Source organism: Littorina saxatilis, linkage group LG2 (genome assembly GCF_037325665.1).
Source record: "Littorina saxatilis isolate snail1 linkage group LG2, US_GU_Lsax_2.0, whole genome shotgun sequence".
NCBI lineage: Eukaryota > Metazoa > Mollusca > Gastropoda > Littorinimorpha > Littorinidae > Littorina > Littorina saxatilis.
The window spans coordinates 35,363,560-35,379,101 of record NC_090246.1 but is presented as its reverse complement, the minus strand read 5'-3'; the positions used below and the strand labels follow the sequence as shown (position 1 = coordinate 35,379,101).

General features: G+C 42.2%; 1 protein-coding gene across 1 annotated transcript; it reads left to right on the top strand.

Moving 5' to 3' along the window:
• The first annotated feature begins 9,263 nt into the window (after positions 1-9,263).
• LOC138958402 (angiopoietin-related protein 1-like) lies at positions 9,264-11,733 on the top strand. The gene is made up of 4 exons (XM_070329542.1): positions 9,264-9,299; positions 9,795-9,891; positions 10,579-10,843; positions 11,343-11,733. Exons 1-4 carry the CDS (start codon positions 9,264-9,266, stop codon positions 11,731-11,733), a joined length of 789 nt encoding a protein of 262 aa, XP_070185643.1.
• Positions 11,734-15,542: the final 3,809 nt, after the last annotated feature.

Below are 15,542 nucleotides of genomic sequence, written 5' to 3'. Positions count from 1 at the left end.
GCCCCCCCGGAAAATTTTGAAAAAATGGTGCAATCTGGTGCATTCTGAGGATGATCATTACCAGTTTCAGGCAGCAGATTTTGTCACTGATTAATACCCCAAAAATTGAAACTCAATGTAAAATAAAGAAATGCATACCTCATTCAATATTTTTATTTTTTGGCTGGGGGGGGGGGGTCCGGAAACCCTAGAACCCCCCCCCCCCCCCCTCGTTGTGGGGGTCAGGGGGCGAAGCCCCCTGAAGCTGATGGGTAGGTCATATTCTGAGATAGGAAAATGGTCGCTCCTTGCATGAAACGGCATAAAATAAGCAATAATAAAAAAAATTAAATAAGTAAGGTACATGTTTAGGCTAGGGGGGGGGGGGGTTGCGCAACCCCCATAACCCCCCGGTAGTCCGGCCCTGTGTTGTGTAATTTCTAAATTACAAAGGAATTGTTATGTAAGACAGTTTCAAGCGAGCTATCTTTCGCGGATGTATTTACTGTGCAAACAACTCTAAATATGGCAAAAGTGTCACGTGATAATCAACTTTGTCACGTGATCATAACAAAATGGCTACGGAGCAGAAGATACTTTTTTCGTAACCAGTTGGGAGTGATGCAACAATATCACGGTCTCCTTCCCACAGCAGTCTCAAAATTTCGACTTGTTTTGACCTTTATCATAACTGTGAAGAACAGAACGGAGGAGATCACTATCGAAGTCGGCCATTTTACAATCACGTCAGTTCGTCAGGGCTACGTCTTTTATCAGAAACAAAATCAATCAATCAATATGAAGCTTATATAGCGCGTATTCCGTGGGTACAGTTCTGAGCGCTTGTCGAAGAGTTGTCAAAATGATAGCGAAAAACATATGGGAGATAACTCTGTATTCTTGTTTTGATAGATTTCGGCTTTTAGCTCCGCTTCTTAGCGTAGCAATTAGTCCATCTTGTCAGAGAGACATGAGCGATAGCGTGGACCGATGATTATCAGAATGGAGTTGGTCTGGAACATCATCATGTACAACCTGTTGTCTGTGACCACCATAAGTATGGACCTGCTGGAGCAGTAATTAGTGACTCTATGAAATAGAATGAGTCTGTTGGTGCTTCGTTTTATCATCGGTTGTGTTTCGACCCTTTGATACCGCCATGCTCACCAGACTGATTAGCGGCAATAAAAAGAATGATGAGAATACTGTCCGACATATATCATAGTGACATTTGAGAAGACGGTGTGTGTGTGTGTGTGTGTGTGTGTGTGTGTGTGCAGTGTGTGTGACGGTGTGTGTGTACCTGTCTGTATGTCTGTCAGTCTGTCTGTCTGTGTCTGTATCTGTGTATGCTTGCCGCTTTGCTCCCGTCATGGTGTTTTCGTGTGTGAACATCATCACACCCGGCTGTTTGTGGTCATGGTGATTTATATTTAGGCTGCCATTAAACCTCAGTTTACTGGCACACACACACACATACACGCACGCACGCACGTACGCACACACACACACACACCACACGCGCGCGCGCGCACGGCGCACACACACACACACACACACACACACACACACACACACTGTGACACAAACATTTGAACGTACCTTATACGGGAAATGACCTGGTTGATATTGACTACACAAGTAAAAGGCAACGGTGCTTCTCTGGGAAAAAAAAGTACCGCAGCGATTTGCAGACGTACACACAAAATCTACACCATGTCAACAAATCACCACAGAAGCTGCAGGTGGGCCACCAACGCAAAAAGGAGAGGTATGAATTATGAAGAGCCGCGGCCAGTCCGGAGGGGAAAATATGAAAACGTATGATTCATTTAAAATGCACTGCCGCGGTGTGCACTACCCTACTTTTGGCAATCACGAGGTGGGTGGGGCTTATGTCTTGGATGTCACGTGGTTAGGGTGATTGAGTACAACCTTTCCCACAGAGAGCGCGTCAGGCCCCACCAACTTTGACACCCCCCCCCCTCCCCCTCCCCCGCTCGTGACGAGTGCCTGCGGTAATGAAGTACAGAGAGAATCAAAATGTTCAGCGGGATGTCACTATCTTTGCTGTGAAATGAACAGACTTTTTCCGGCGTCGTCTTTTTGTTGCCGTTTCCTTTGACGTCATTTGTTCATTTCCAACTTGATTCTTCTGGCTGCTTGGATGAAAGATATTACCCAATATTGACGGACTGTGTGATGATATCTTCTGCTATGGTCTGTTGAGACAGTGATATCAAAATCTCGACCTCCGGTCTCGATTTTGATATCACTGTCTCAACAGACCAATAGCAGAAGATAATCATCACACAGTCAGTCAATGTTAGATATATTGCTAATTCTCTGGACATTTTGTATTTACTGTAAAGACATTTAATACCAAAGTATTTATCTCAGTTTTGGCTGTTCCATATCCCTCCCTCTGATTATTATTTCTTTTTGTTCACTCTTTTCTTGTACTTTTCAGTATTTTAAAATGTCTTTCCTATGAAAAAGTCTTTAGTCACTTGCTCAACTAAATTCTGGAATAATTACATTTTCATATATATTTGTTTGTTTTTAAATTTAGGTGTTTTTGTTTTTGAAGTGAGGAAGCAATAAAGAGGTCGTCGATATCAAAACTGATATCGACGGAAATGTCGTCGATATCACTTTTGCACTGAGCTCAGTTTTGCCCAATTGACCAATGGAAATACACGTAACATATGAAATAGCAATATTGAAAAATGTCATCTGTTTATTATGATGGTCAGGTAAATGATTCAAAATTAGATCAAATAATCTTTGAATTGTATGAGAAAAAGGCTGGTGCTTGCCAAGACTATGTTTGTTATGTAAAACGATAGAGCCGTTTTACAAATAGCATAGACAGACTCCAAAAAGCCTCTGTTTACATTTAGTCAAGATTTGACTAAATGTTTAAACATAGAGGGGGGGGAATCAAGACGAGGGTCGTGGTGTGTGTGTGTGTGTGTGTGTGTGTGTGTGTGTGTGTGTGTGTGTGTGTAGAGCGATTCAGAGTAAACTACTGGACCGATCTTCATGAAACTTTACATGAGAATTCCTGAGAATGCATGGTATCCCCAGACGTTTTATTTTTATTTTTTCGATGAAATGTCTTTGATGACGTCATATCCAGCTTTTTGTAAAAGTTGAGGCGGCACTGTCACACCCTCATTTTTCAATGAAATTGATTGAAATTTTGGCCAAGCACTCTTCGACGAAGGCCGGACTTTGGTATTGCATTTCAGCTTGGAGGCTTAAAAATTAATTAATGAGTTTGGTCATTAAAAATCAGAAAATTGTAATAAACATGTTAATTTTTGTATAAAACGATCCAAAAACAATTTAATCTTATTCTTCGTCATTTTCTGATTCCAAAAACATATACATATATTTCATTCAAATTAAAAACAAGCTCTGATAATTAAAAATATGAAAATTATGATTAAATTTAAAATGAAATTTCCGAAAATCGATTTAAAAACATTATTATCTTATTCCCTGTCGGTTCCTGATTCCAAAAACATATAGATATGATATGTTTGGATTAAAAACAAACTCAGAAAGTTAAAAAGAATAGAGATACAGAAAAGCGTGCTATCCTGCTGAGTGCAACCACTACCGCGCTATTCTGGCATGTCAAATTCACTGCCTTTGCCACGAGCGGTGGTCTGACGAAACTACGAGTATACGGTCTTGGTAAAAACAAAATGCAGTGCGTTCAGTTTCATTATGTGAGTTCGACAGCTTCACTAAATGTTGTATTTTCGCCTTACGCGACTTGTTTTTTTTTTTACAGGCACTGCACAAGTGGAGGTTGCTGTGGTCAGTTTTGTAACTTAAAAATGGCTAATATGGGCGTATACTAATAAAGACGTTACAGTTGTCCAAAACACTAGTGAGTCTACTTCAAAATAATGAGGCAAGTCAAATGACCATGCCGGGTATTTTGACGTCTGTTGGTTTCAGAGAGTGTGCATGACATATTTTTCGCTTGTTTTTGCGTGTGCCATTGACATTAGAGAGTTCTACAGGCAACCATTAATTTTGAGCTGTTATTTTTACCAGTTTTATCATTTGCTTCCAAAAGTCATGGAACACCGTTCTTAATCTCAACAGATGACACGAGGGTTTGTGTCAAATCTCAAAATATGTCTCAGTATCTTCTGCCATTTCACACTCCTCGGACAGTGCCCCTTTGAATAGTATTTCCATGTCCAATACACACACACACACACACACACACATACACACAACACACACCACCCACCCGCCCACACACACACATACACACAGCAAGGAAACCAAAAGGCAGTGATCTTGCGTGTCTCATTTCTTGTTTCTTTTTTCTGCATGTTATGAATTCATACTTCAGTTTTCAGCTTCCATGAGCTAAACAGGCACTCAAAAAAAAAGTTAATGCATGTTTACAGAAGAGTAAGAGAGAGAGAGAGAGAGAGAGAGAGAGAGAGAGAGAGAGAGAGAGAGAGAGAGAGAGAGAGAGAGAGAGAGACAGAGAGAGACAGACAGACAGACAGACAGACAGCGAGACAGACAGATACACAGAGAGAGAGAGAGAGACAGAGAGAGAGAGAGAGAGAGAGAGAGAGAGAGAGAGAGAGAGAGAGAGAGAGAGAGAGTTCTTGTATAACTGTGTTTTAATTTTAAATGTGTCAAGCGCAAAGAGCATAATTGTAAAGTTATGATGTTGCGCTGTATAAATGCTCATTTATTATTATTATTATTATTATTATAGTATGTGTGCATAGGAACTATTGAGAAAGTAAGTAAGTAATAAGAACATCATTGAACAAATAAAGAAGAGTTAACCTCAAACGTAAGTAATATAGTTTTAACTTCAGTATTATGTCTAACACTGGAAGTGATAATATCTGTGATTTGTGATTCATACCCAAGCCAGACAAGGTGGGTGGATGGAATAAAACGGGGAGTCCCGGGAGGAAGGGGGGGGGGGGGGGCGGGGGGGAGGGGGGGAGGGGGGGGGGGGGGGGGGGGTCGAGCAACGAAGGTGTAAACTAAGCATCTTGTGTCAATGACGGTTTCTTTAAAAAAAAAAGATATGACAGAACAAAGTTGATGTTTAAGGAACACAACCACAAGCAAATAAAAAACAAAAGAACAGACTTTTTCCCCATGAAAAAATATATATTAAAAGATACTGAACTGTTCGGGTCGCATCTCAGAAGATAGGCAACGCCGATTGAAAGAAAGAGCTCACTGATGTTTGCCATTTTACCTCTTTCACTAACAAAAAAGATCAATGCAGATATTGTACCACTGCCGCTTTCATCACCCCGCCCTTTAAAGCACACCCGCGTAACACACACACAGACACAATGTGACGCTGATTGGGAAACAAAACAACAAATAAACAAACAGAATTAAAAAAAATTAAAAGAGAAAAATACTTTTTTTTGGTGGTTTACCTAGGTTTAAACTTTTTTTTATAGTGTTTTTGTTTATTTGATTAAACACAACATCGTTTGGCCTAATTTTAAACATTTATCCCCCTGAGCTTACAAAGAAAGCACACAAAAAAGTCGTAAAAGCTGTTTTTAAGAGACAATGGAAACATTGTGGATGCTAGTACAGATATTCAGTACTGGAAAGACCGATCTCCTGCTTGCGTTCAAATGTCGGGCCGTTTCTCCGTGTCTCAAGACAACTACATCGAAATAAAATAATGGTCTGCATTTCATGAGCTTGGTTTACATTCACGAGGCCTTCGGGGTCGAGTGCGTTCATTCCCAGTAATATACTCTTTTTAATCCATGTTCGAATGGTGTAGGGGAGAGCGGAGCTGGTCGGATTGCAGAACACGCAAGGAGGATTATGCCTCAGTAATTATTGTTCAAATACAATCCATTATCTAAACCTCTCTGTGTTAACCAGTCTTTTATACTAATAACTGCGATAAAAAAAAGAACACTCTAAGAACAATTCCAGCCAAAAGTGTTAATACATTGCATGTGGCCTCTCGTGGTGGGTCTGTTTTTAGTCATGATAAACGGACAACAGAAGGTGTCCTTGGCTTTACCAGGAAGTGTCCTCTTGTCGGAGGAGCCTCGCATCCCATGTAGCCTTACTATTCTTGGCGGATGATGACATTATTCAGTTTTACTGCAGTAAAACTTAAATGAAGATTACTGCAGTAAAACACGAAGCCAGTTTTACTGCAGTAAAACTGAAATGAGTTTTACTGCAGTAAAAACGTCTGCTTGGGCGGCGAACGATGACATGATTCGGTTTTACTGCAGTAAAACTTAAATGAGTTTTACTGCAGTAAAACCATTGTGACTAAAAGAGGGGGAACACACGCACTTCAATCGTACAACAAGCAAAACGTTTTACTGCAGTAAAACTTATATGAAGAATACAGTAAAAACGGCTGCTTGGGCGGATGATGATATTATTCAGTTTATTACTGCAGTAAAACTTAATATTGTCATCATCCGCCCGGGCAGCTGATTTTACTGCAGTAAAACTTTTTACTGCAGTAAAACTCATTTAAGTTTTACTGCAGTAAAACTGGGTTCGCGTTTTACTGCAGCAATCTTCTTTTTAGTTTTACTGCAGTAAAACCGACAGTTGGGGCGGATGATGACATTATTCAGTTTTACTGCAACTGAATAATGTCATCATCCACCAAGGATACCTTACCACTGTACGAACTTTTCAACTGTTTGAAAAATTTGTTTATAACACAATTCGCTTAAAAAGGCACTTGAGCGCGTGTTCGAATTGACTTGGCACCATCTATGTGATTTTTTTTCTATGCTTCTTTCTAAAGCACACAGGCGTCGAAGTGTGCCGAAAACAACTGCTTGGCCATGCGTAAGCGTCACGTTTGAAAACAAAATCAATCACTAACTGCCTCTAGCGAATGGTTGACAGTGTGACTCTTTTCTGTTTGTAAAGGCTACACCTCTCGCAGTGGTTGGGATCAGTTACGAAGTGTTTAACTAGCTCGTCGATGCCGATAAATCTATTGTTTATATTTTCATTTTCAGTTTGCACCCACAGCTTCCACTACTGAAATCTGTGTGAATATCAAATGCTTTGAATTTTGTCTTAATAGATTTAACCTGACCTGCCCCGCTGTCCCCTATAACCCTATGATGAATTCGGTGCAATTCTGACCTTTTTCTGGGTAATAAAAAACGTCTTTCGCGAGTGATTAATTAACCTTAATGCGCGCGCAGGGACCGATTAACTGTTCAATTATTTCACGCCTTTATGTCGATGTCATCCATCTCCACGTCACCATCAACCAACACTTGTTTTCTTTTGTGGAGAGTTGCAAGGGCGGAGAACCCGTGTTAGCATAGATTACCATATATTGCACTTTTTGAACAACCTACAGGATGGAAATGCATCTGGAGAACAACGCTTGCCTGTCGTTATGATCCACTTAAGGCTACATCGGTCCAAGGTTTCTCTTGAGTGAAGGTGCTGTTGTTTTGGGCCGATTCCTTAAATCATGCGTCACCGAAAGCAATCCTCGGATTAGATTGTAATCTGTAGACTCTTTTACATTAAACTCTTTTTTTTGCATTTATTTTCCGCAGATAAACATCAAGCCAATCAATCAATCAACCAACCAACAAACCAAACAAACAAACCAACAAACACTCCTTCAACACCATACCGAATCATCCGCTGTCAGAAAAATGAACTCCAGAATCTATGATTTGTTGAAAGGAGTTAACCTACGCTTATTCGTGTGTCAGTGGTATGCTAACTTTTTATGAAATGTACATTCGTGTGTGTGTGTGTGTGTGTGTGTGTGTGTGTGTGTGTGTGTGTGTATGTGTGTGTGCGTGCGTGCGTGCATGCGTGCGTGCGTGCGTGCTTGCGTGCGTGCGTGCGTGCGTGCCTGCCTGTGTGTGTGCGTGCGTGCGTGCGTGTGTGTGTGTGTGTGTGTGTGTGTGTGTGTATGTGTGTGTGTAGTGATTTGACATTCGATTTTCAGAGCGAGAGAAGAACTTATCGGTGACCATTACTTTAAAAAATCTCGGGCTTTATTTCACACTGAGAGTAATCAGTAGCAAGAAATAACAGTTTGACGTTTAAAACCCCTCCGCTGATAGCGGTGAAGTCCGATAAGAAGCTGGAGCTCGTAATTTATTCGACTTGAGGACTTTTCTTTTTTCATTTCTTTTCTTTTTTCCTGACTAGCCATTTGGAAAATCCAAGTTTGTGGTAAAAATCCAAGTTTTTTGCTTACTTCTGTCACTGCAGACTTTCCAAGCAGAGGTGAACAATGCTAGACAAATTCGGACAAGCAATGTTGGTGCGTATGTCTCTGTGCATACTTGGTTGACTATCAAGCATGATATTATTTACTCTGCTCTAAACGCCTTTCAATGCAAATCCGTCATCTTAACCCAGGTGTCGTTGTCAAGATCTGCTGAGAACTCGAAGTGGAGCAATATTACGCAAGCAGGACAGAAAAACAGTGATCGTTTAAGACAAGTAAATAAACTGAGTGTAGTGCGTGTCTGTATTTGCAGAATTATAATTATATCAAACTGATCTGAACTTTCCACGACGTGACTGAGAGTGATCAACACTTGCCTGTGAAATAAGAAATACAGTGTGTGTTTCAGCTAATGGAGGGAAGTAACAATTTTAAGTTTAAGTGTATCGTCATTTGAAAACGAAATGAACAAGTTACATGTTTCGCGGTTTTCAATCATGGCGCTTTCGATACTCCTTTCAAAAACATTCTGAAATAGTTTATCATTCAAAATAAAATGGACGAGTAGCAGTCAGTAACACGTTTCACGGTTCGCATTGAATTATTCCGTCATTCAAAATAAATTGGACGAGTAGCAGTCAATAACACGTTCCACGACTCGAGGTGAATTATTCCGTACTTCAAAATAAAACGGACGAGTAGCAGTCAATAACACGTTTCACGATTTGCCACCATGACGGTTACAACACACGTTTCACCGGGACCCTCCGTGACGCAATTTCTGCACAAAAACGTGACGCTGTGGATGACGTTGCAACTAGCGTTACGCCCCAATGGCGTCACGTCGAGCCCGAGCATCGTGTTCTATCAAAAAGCAAGCCAGTGTCCGAATCAAGTCCTGGCCGCCAATTTGACCAGGGACAATTGCACGGTGAGAAGCAAAGTGGAGTGTGCTGCAATGTGTATGCCGAACTTAACCTGCCTCTCGTTTTTGTTTGACCCTGAGAAGAAGCATTGTTATTTCGGATCAGAACCCTCTGATCCGAAGTGTTCCAACATGGTGCCGTCTGCGGGTATGCAACATTATGATATGGTAAGAAATATTGTTCGGTATTTTATTTTTTATGTGGACCATTGTTATGATTAAGATTTGCTTGATGGTAATTTTGCATGGGAAAGTACTGAGTAATGATTAATATACAAGCGACCGCCCCCCCCCCACCCCACCCCACCCCCCCAAAAAAAACCAAACAACAACAACACCCAATTGAATGTGCAGTATGATAATGTCTCGATGCGTTCAATAACTACTGGGATTGTTATTTAGTTGCCGGGTGATTCGAGAGACGTGCGTTTTTAATAATTGATAGTTTATCTTTATATTTGATGCTCGAGTATAGCTGGTTTTCAACAATGGTTATATTTTTGTGAGTTTGATTGCTTCCCATGGATGAGTTCTGCACATGAGATATGAGTTTGTTTACTCCCCCCGCCCCCCCCCCCCCCCCCCCTCCCCACAACGTTAACCACTTTTTTTGCTCAGTTGCAGCTGAATGATAATTCCTTTACGCCTGGGCTGTTGTTTCAGAAAACTGCCTGTAGTAACGGGGGGATACTGATGACGGGGGGGACCTGTGTCTGTCCCCGTGGATACATTGGAGAGAACTGTGACATCCTCATGAGAGGTGAGATATGGCTTGCATGCAGCACTTTCACTTTGAAGTTTTGACATTTTCGCATCATCAATGTTTAAAATCCGGCAACGAAAGCCATAACTCCCTCGGCGTTTCTAGTCGCAAAAGAATTATTTTTAGAAATCCAAAAACACAGACTGCCACCGTTCCGAAATCCAGAATATTAACCTAAAACATGTTCTGATATAAGCCAGCACAGGCCAACTCTGTTTTTACGTGCTTTGGTCAGCCCTGAAAAAATGACGACTGAATGAAAGAGAGAGAGAGAGAGAGAGAGAGAGAGAGAGACTGAGAGAGACTGAGAGAGAGAGAGAGCGAGAGAGAGAGAGAGAGAGGGTGGAGAGAGAGAGAAAAGAGAGAGAGAGGGTGGAGAGAGAGAGAGAGAGAGAAAGAGAGAGAGAGAGAGAGAGAGAGAGAGAGAGAGAGAGAGAGAGAGAGAGAGAGAGAGAGAGAGAAAGAGAACCGGAACACAGACAGACGCAAATAGAAACACACACACTCGCACACATATACATACACACTCGCACACATATACATACACACTCACACACACACACACACACACACACACACACACACACACACACACACACACACACACACACACACACACACACACACACACTAAACGGGTTGCTCGTACGAGGTTGTAAACAATTTTTTTTAAATTTCATCCAGACTGTGACGACGGCAGAGTCAAGGGAAAGATAAAGAAGAACGGTGTCTACTGGATTTTCCCCAAACTGTCCGCTGAACCTTTTCTGGCTTATTGTCGTATGGTGGACAGGCCCCGCACTTACGTCATGGACCGCGTCAACAATGACGTCAATTTCACCCGCATGTGGAAGGACTACAAGCAGGGGTTTGGCAACGTGGACGGAGACCACTGGATCGGCTTGGACAAGCTGCACATCCTCACGAACAGCGAGGACTACGAGCTCAGGTGGGTACTGAGCTAAAATCTTCTGTAGTCACTGTATACCGTGGAACCCACACCCACCACTGAAACGATCTATTCAGCCAGGGCATCGATGACTATATAACCCTTGTCCCAAGATAGGCCAAATGGTTCAAGAGGACGTTAAAACTAATTATCATCTATATAACCCACCGTAAATGTTGATGGCAGGTTGGGGGCCCGGTTAGCTCAGGCGGTAGAGCATTGAACTTGTGAACCTAGGGTCGCGGGTTCGAATCCGTGCTGGGACAGACACGGGTCAACTTTATATGCAGACTCAAAGACGAGTATCTATGTCCCTCCCCCTTGTAACCACAGTGGCACGTAACAGATCTCGGTCATTCTGCCATGAGTGCAGATGGTTGATACCACCCAGTAAACAAGCATAAACTTGTGTATCTCACCTAAAGTAAAAACCCGGGAACATGCCCCTAATGGCTTTGCCGGGAGGGCGTAAAACTTGAATTTCTCTCTCTGATTGCAGGTTCAGAGTGCGGTTACGATCCAACAGTAACCTGTTCCAGTTCTACGACAAGATTGGCGTGGACGACGAGGCCCACAACTACCGCATCACCTTCAGCAAGGACGTGGTCCCAGGCTCCCTCGGGGACTGTCTCTCCCCGGCCAACGGCGCCAACTTCAGCACCATGGACCGCGACAACGACAACAACATCGGCGTCCACTGCGCCAGGCGTCACCAGGCGGGCTTCTGGTTCGCGGGCCAGGACTGCACGCTGTGCAACCCGACGGGGAGGCTGCTGCAACCCGACAACCAGAGACGGCGAGGCATTCCCGAGGAGGTCTTCTGGACCGAGTCCCTGGGCAACACCGTTCCCTACAAAGTAAGCGCCTACCTCGTCAACACCATAAAATGAGTGAGGGTAGGATCGAGACAAAAGGGAGCGTGCATGCCGTGTATGGTTTTACTGTGAGGGCGTACAACATTTAGCAACCTCGTCAATACCATAAAGTGAGGGTAGGGTAGGATCGAGACATGAGGGAGCAGGCATGCCCCTTCATGGTTTTACTCTGAGGGCGTACAGCATTTATCAACCTCGTCAACACCATAACACCTAACTGGGCGAAGTCAACTACGCGAAGTATACTTCGAGAAGCTGGCCGCACGGAGCTTTAGCACTGAGTTTTTGGTAAACAGACTTCGCGAAGTCGACTTCGGGCTCAATGAAGGACTGCCTTTATCGTCAGAAAAAGGCCGCGCAACCACATGCACATGCCACTGTGTGGGTAGGGAGTTGGGCTCTACTCTTACCTACTTATGCAACTCTGTAGTAGTAGCATCAGACAGGAGAGCACACAACCATTACCCCCAGACCCCTATCCACCCCGTGACAAGCGCCTGTGCCTGTAACGTTAAAGGCACACTCCTTCCAGTGTAAACAATGCGGCTGACCATCCCAGATCTGGCCAGGCTTTTACATGGGATAAGACCATCCCTCCACTTGGTCGCATATCAAAACTCCACCTCTTGACTGCTTGCTGTGGTGAGTTGGAATGCTTGATGAATCAATTTCTTTAAATGCCACTATAGTAGCTTTTACAGAATTAATTCATTAAAAATAATCCCCCTGTGAACAGTGTCAGAGAGCACACAGGTTTTTGATTTTTGGTATGCGACCAATTATTGCAAAGATGGTCCCATCCTTTGTTGAAAAAATAAATTCTGTGAGTCCCACAGCTTGACTAAATGATTTTTGGTATGCGACCAATTATTGCAAAGATGGTCCCATCCTTTGTTGAAAAAATAAATTCTGTGAGTTCCACAGCTTGATTTAAATGTAGTAATTTCGCCTTACGTGACTTGTTGATTTTTGGTATGCGACCAATTATTGCAAAGATGGTCCCATCCTTTGTTGAAAAAATAACTTTTGTGAGTTCCACAGCTTGACTTAAATGTAGTAATTTCGCCTTACGCGATTTGTTGATTTTTGGTATGCGATCACAGCCCACTTCGTCAACATCACGGGCCAAAGAATCTAGACACAGCCATCGTCGAACGCTGAAGAAGAAGAAGAAGGTATGCGACCAATTATTGCAAAGATGGTCCCATCCTTTGTTGAAAAAATAACTTCTGGCCAGATTTGAGATGGTGAGCGCAACTGTTGACACGGGAAGGAGTGTGTCTTTAACCTTTTGGACACCTTACTGCAGCCAGGAGGACAAGAGAGATTTCCAGAGGAAGTGTTGTAAACTGAGTCTTTGAGATTTGAGATTGTCTTATCAGTAGTTTGTTTAGTATTGTACCTTACTGTGTGTGGCAAGAGACTGGTAATGATTTTCAACGAGGAAATGCTGTGAGATTTGAAGGTTTACTTTATCAGTGGTTGATTTAGCACATTACTGCCGTTGGGTGGCAAACATTTTGTCCAAGGAAGTGTTGTGAACTGAGTCTTTGAGATATAAAGGTTGACTTTTTCAGTAGTTAGTTTTGTAGACTGTTAAGACGAACACACGTACCGGACACTGAATAATGAAACATCCAAGGCTGCAACAAAAGGAGCAGAGAAGTACTCAAGATTCTAACGTTGTACTTCATAGACTGAGCGCACCCAGTGAGATATAATGTTCCAGTAAAAGCTGGAAACTGCAACACACAAGTAGCTCTCTGTAGGTGACATAAGTTATGTCGCTGAAGCAGAACTCTTGCATTTTGCAATTCCAAGGTAACAGGTATCACCGTGGAACCCCCATTTAAAGACCTTCACAAATCTGAGAAAATCGGGGAGGTCAATTTACAGAGACTATAATTATATAGAGAACATTTGTGACCCTCCACCAGGAAATGAGTCGCATGTCACCTCGCGCGGTTCTGCGCTAGGCTTAATACAAGTCCGGGGAGTGTCTGGTAACAGTGTGAGGGTCACCTTAGTCACAGGCTTATAACTCAAACAGTTTTCACCACTGGACAGAGCATAAAAAGCTCTTAAAGGTCCTTGTCTACATTTTTATACTGAAATCGCCATTTGACCATTAAAATGCAGAGTCTATTATCTACAAATATCAACAATACACCCCCTTTCGATCAGAAAAGACGAAGCCAGTGTAGCCGTTTGAAAATTCATTGTAGTATTCCAGCGTAGTACTCATAGTAGGATATCCTTATTTGGAAAATGCCAAGCGCAAAACTCCTCTCAAATCCCCTGCATTTCGTGCGTTTAAAAAAAAGCGTGGACAGCGCTCCAGTGTCAAACTGTTGCTGCACTTGTTTGGGCGTGGCTATAAGCATAGTGACATGAATTTGATTGGTCAGTATTTTTAGGCAAAGCACGTGTTCTCAGCAAACAGAAAACAAAATATTGGAAGCGCGAGTCACGCTACCCAAAAATAAAATCTTTTTTTACATATATTTTTTTTTCTATAACTTTTTCCCCCATGGTTCATTCATCATCTGATATAACTTTTTAGCGAAATCTAACCATACGATTATTGAAAAAAAAGCAAAAATGTAGACGACCACCTTTTAAGGAAAATGTAATAATATGAAAATCATGCAAAGGTGACATGCGACTCATTCCGTGGTGGAGGGTCACATTTGAAAAAGTAAGGTCTTAAAAGATGGACAGTTTTAAATGGGGGGTGGGGGGTGGTCTTAAAAGGGGGGTTCCACTGTATTCTTCACGCGTACACATCATGTTCACAGCCACTAATCTGCCCATGGTTTTTGGAATAAGAGTAGTAATTCACTTGAGACACATACGAAAAATTAATAGCTTGGCTCCACTCTGGGCATAGTGGACACTTTTTGCTAAATAAATTTAGCAGATTGACAAACGTGTCACTTACAAAATGTATCCAAAAAAATTCCCACTTTGCACTGGAAGATAGCCAGGCCGTTGACTTTTGGTAATTTAAATTAAAGGGTGGTCTTATTATCCGGCTGTGTGAAATGCTTGAACGGGTCTGTGATGATTGCACGAGAAGGAATACACCTTTAAGAAGCACACAAGAATTTGTAGCACTTCTGGAATCAACGCTAACGTGTTAATGCTCTGTCTGCGGTAAAAGGGATATACCAGGGAGTAAACAGCATAGTTGCGATTTGCTATGAAGACTTGAGTCTGCTGTACTTAGAAGGGAGTACAGAGCACAGTTGCGACTAAAGTTTTCTAATCGTTGCTCAAATGTACTCATGTACAGGGCTGGGGTGCACGAAGCAAAAGTGGGTAAAACTCAAACAGGTGAGAACAAACCGCGGGGTCTGAATCGTTGAAATCACAACAAATCTCAATTTCAACCAACCCAACACCGCGGCTGACCTCCACCCGATTGGTAACTTTTTCGTGCACCTCGGCAAAGGTTCCTGGTTAGTGCTTGTGTTAAAAAGAGTGTGACATTAGTATAGTATGATTTTGATTCTCATGAGTAAAAAAAACAACCTTTGTGTTTGATATGGTCTTGATATTCAAGAACCAGACATATTTTTTAGCAAGAAAAATACAAGTCAAACTAAGGGAAGTTGAGTGCCAATCATTGCAAAATCTTAAACTAATTATTTTCTTGCAACCAAGTCTTTTTAATTGTGGGTCTTTGAAAGTTGAGTTTTGGTTGACAGGACTCAGTAATGTTACAGAGCCAATACATAAAACGATGTCTCATTTCCGTCTTATTCACTAGCATTTTGTGTTGTATAACTTCCGAAAACACTTGTGAGATTGATTTGTTTGTT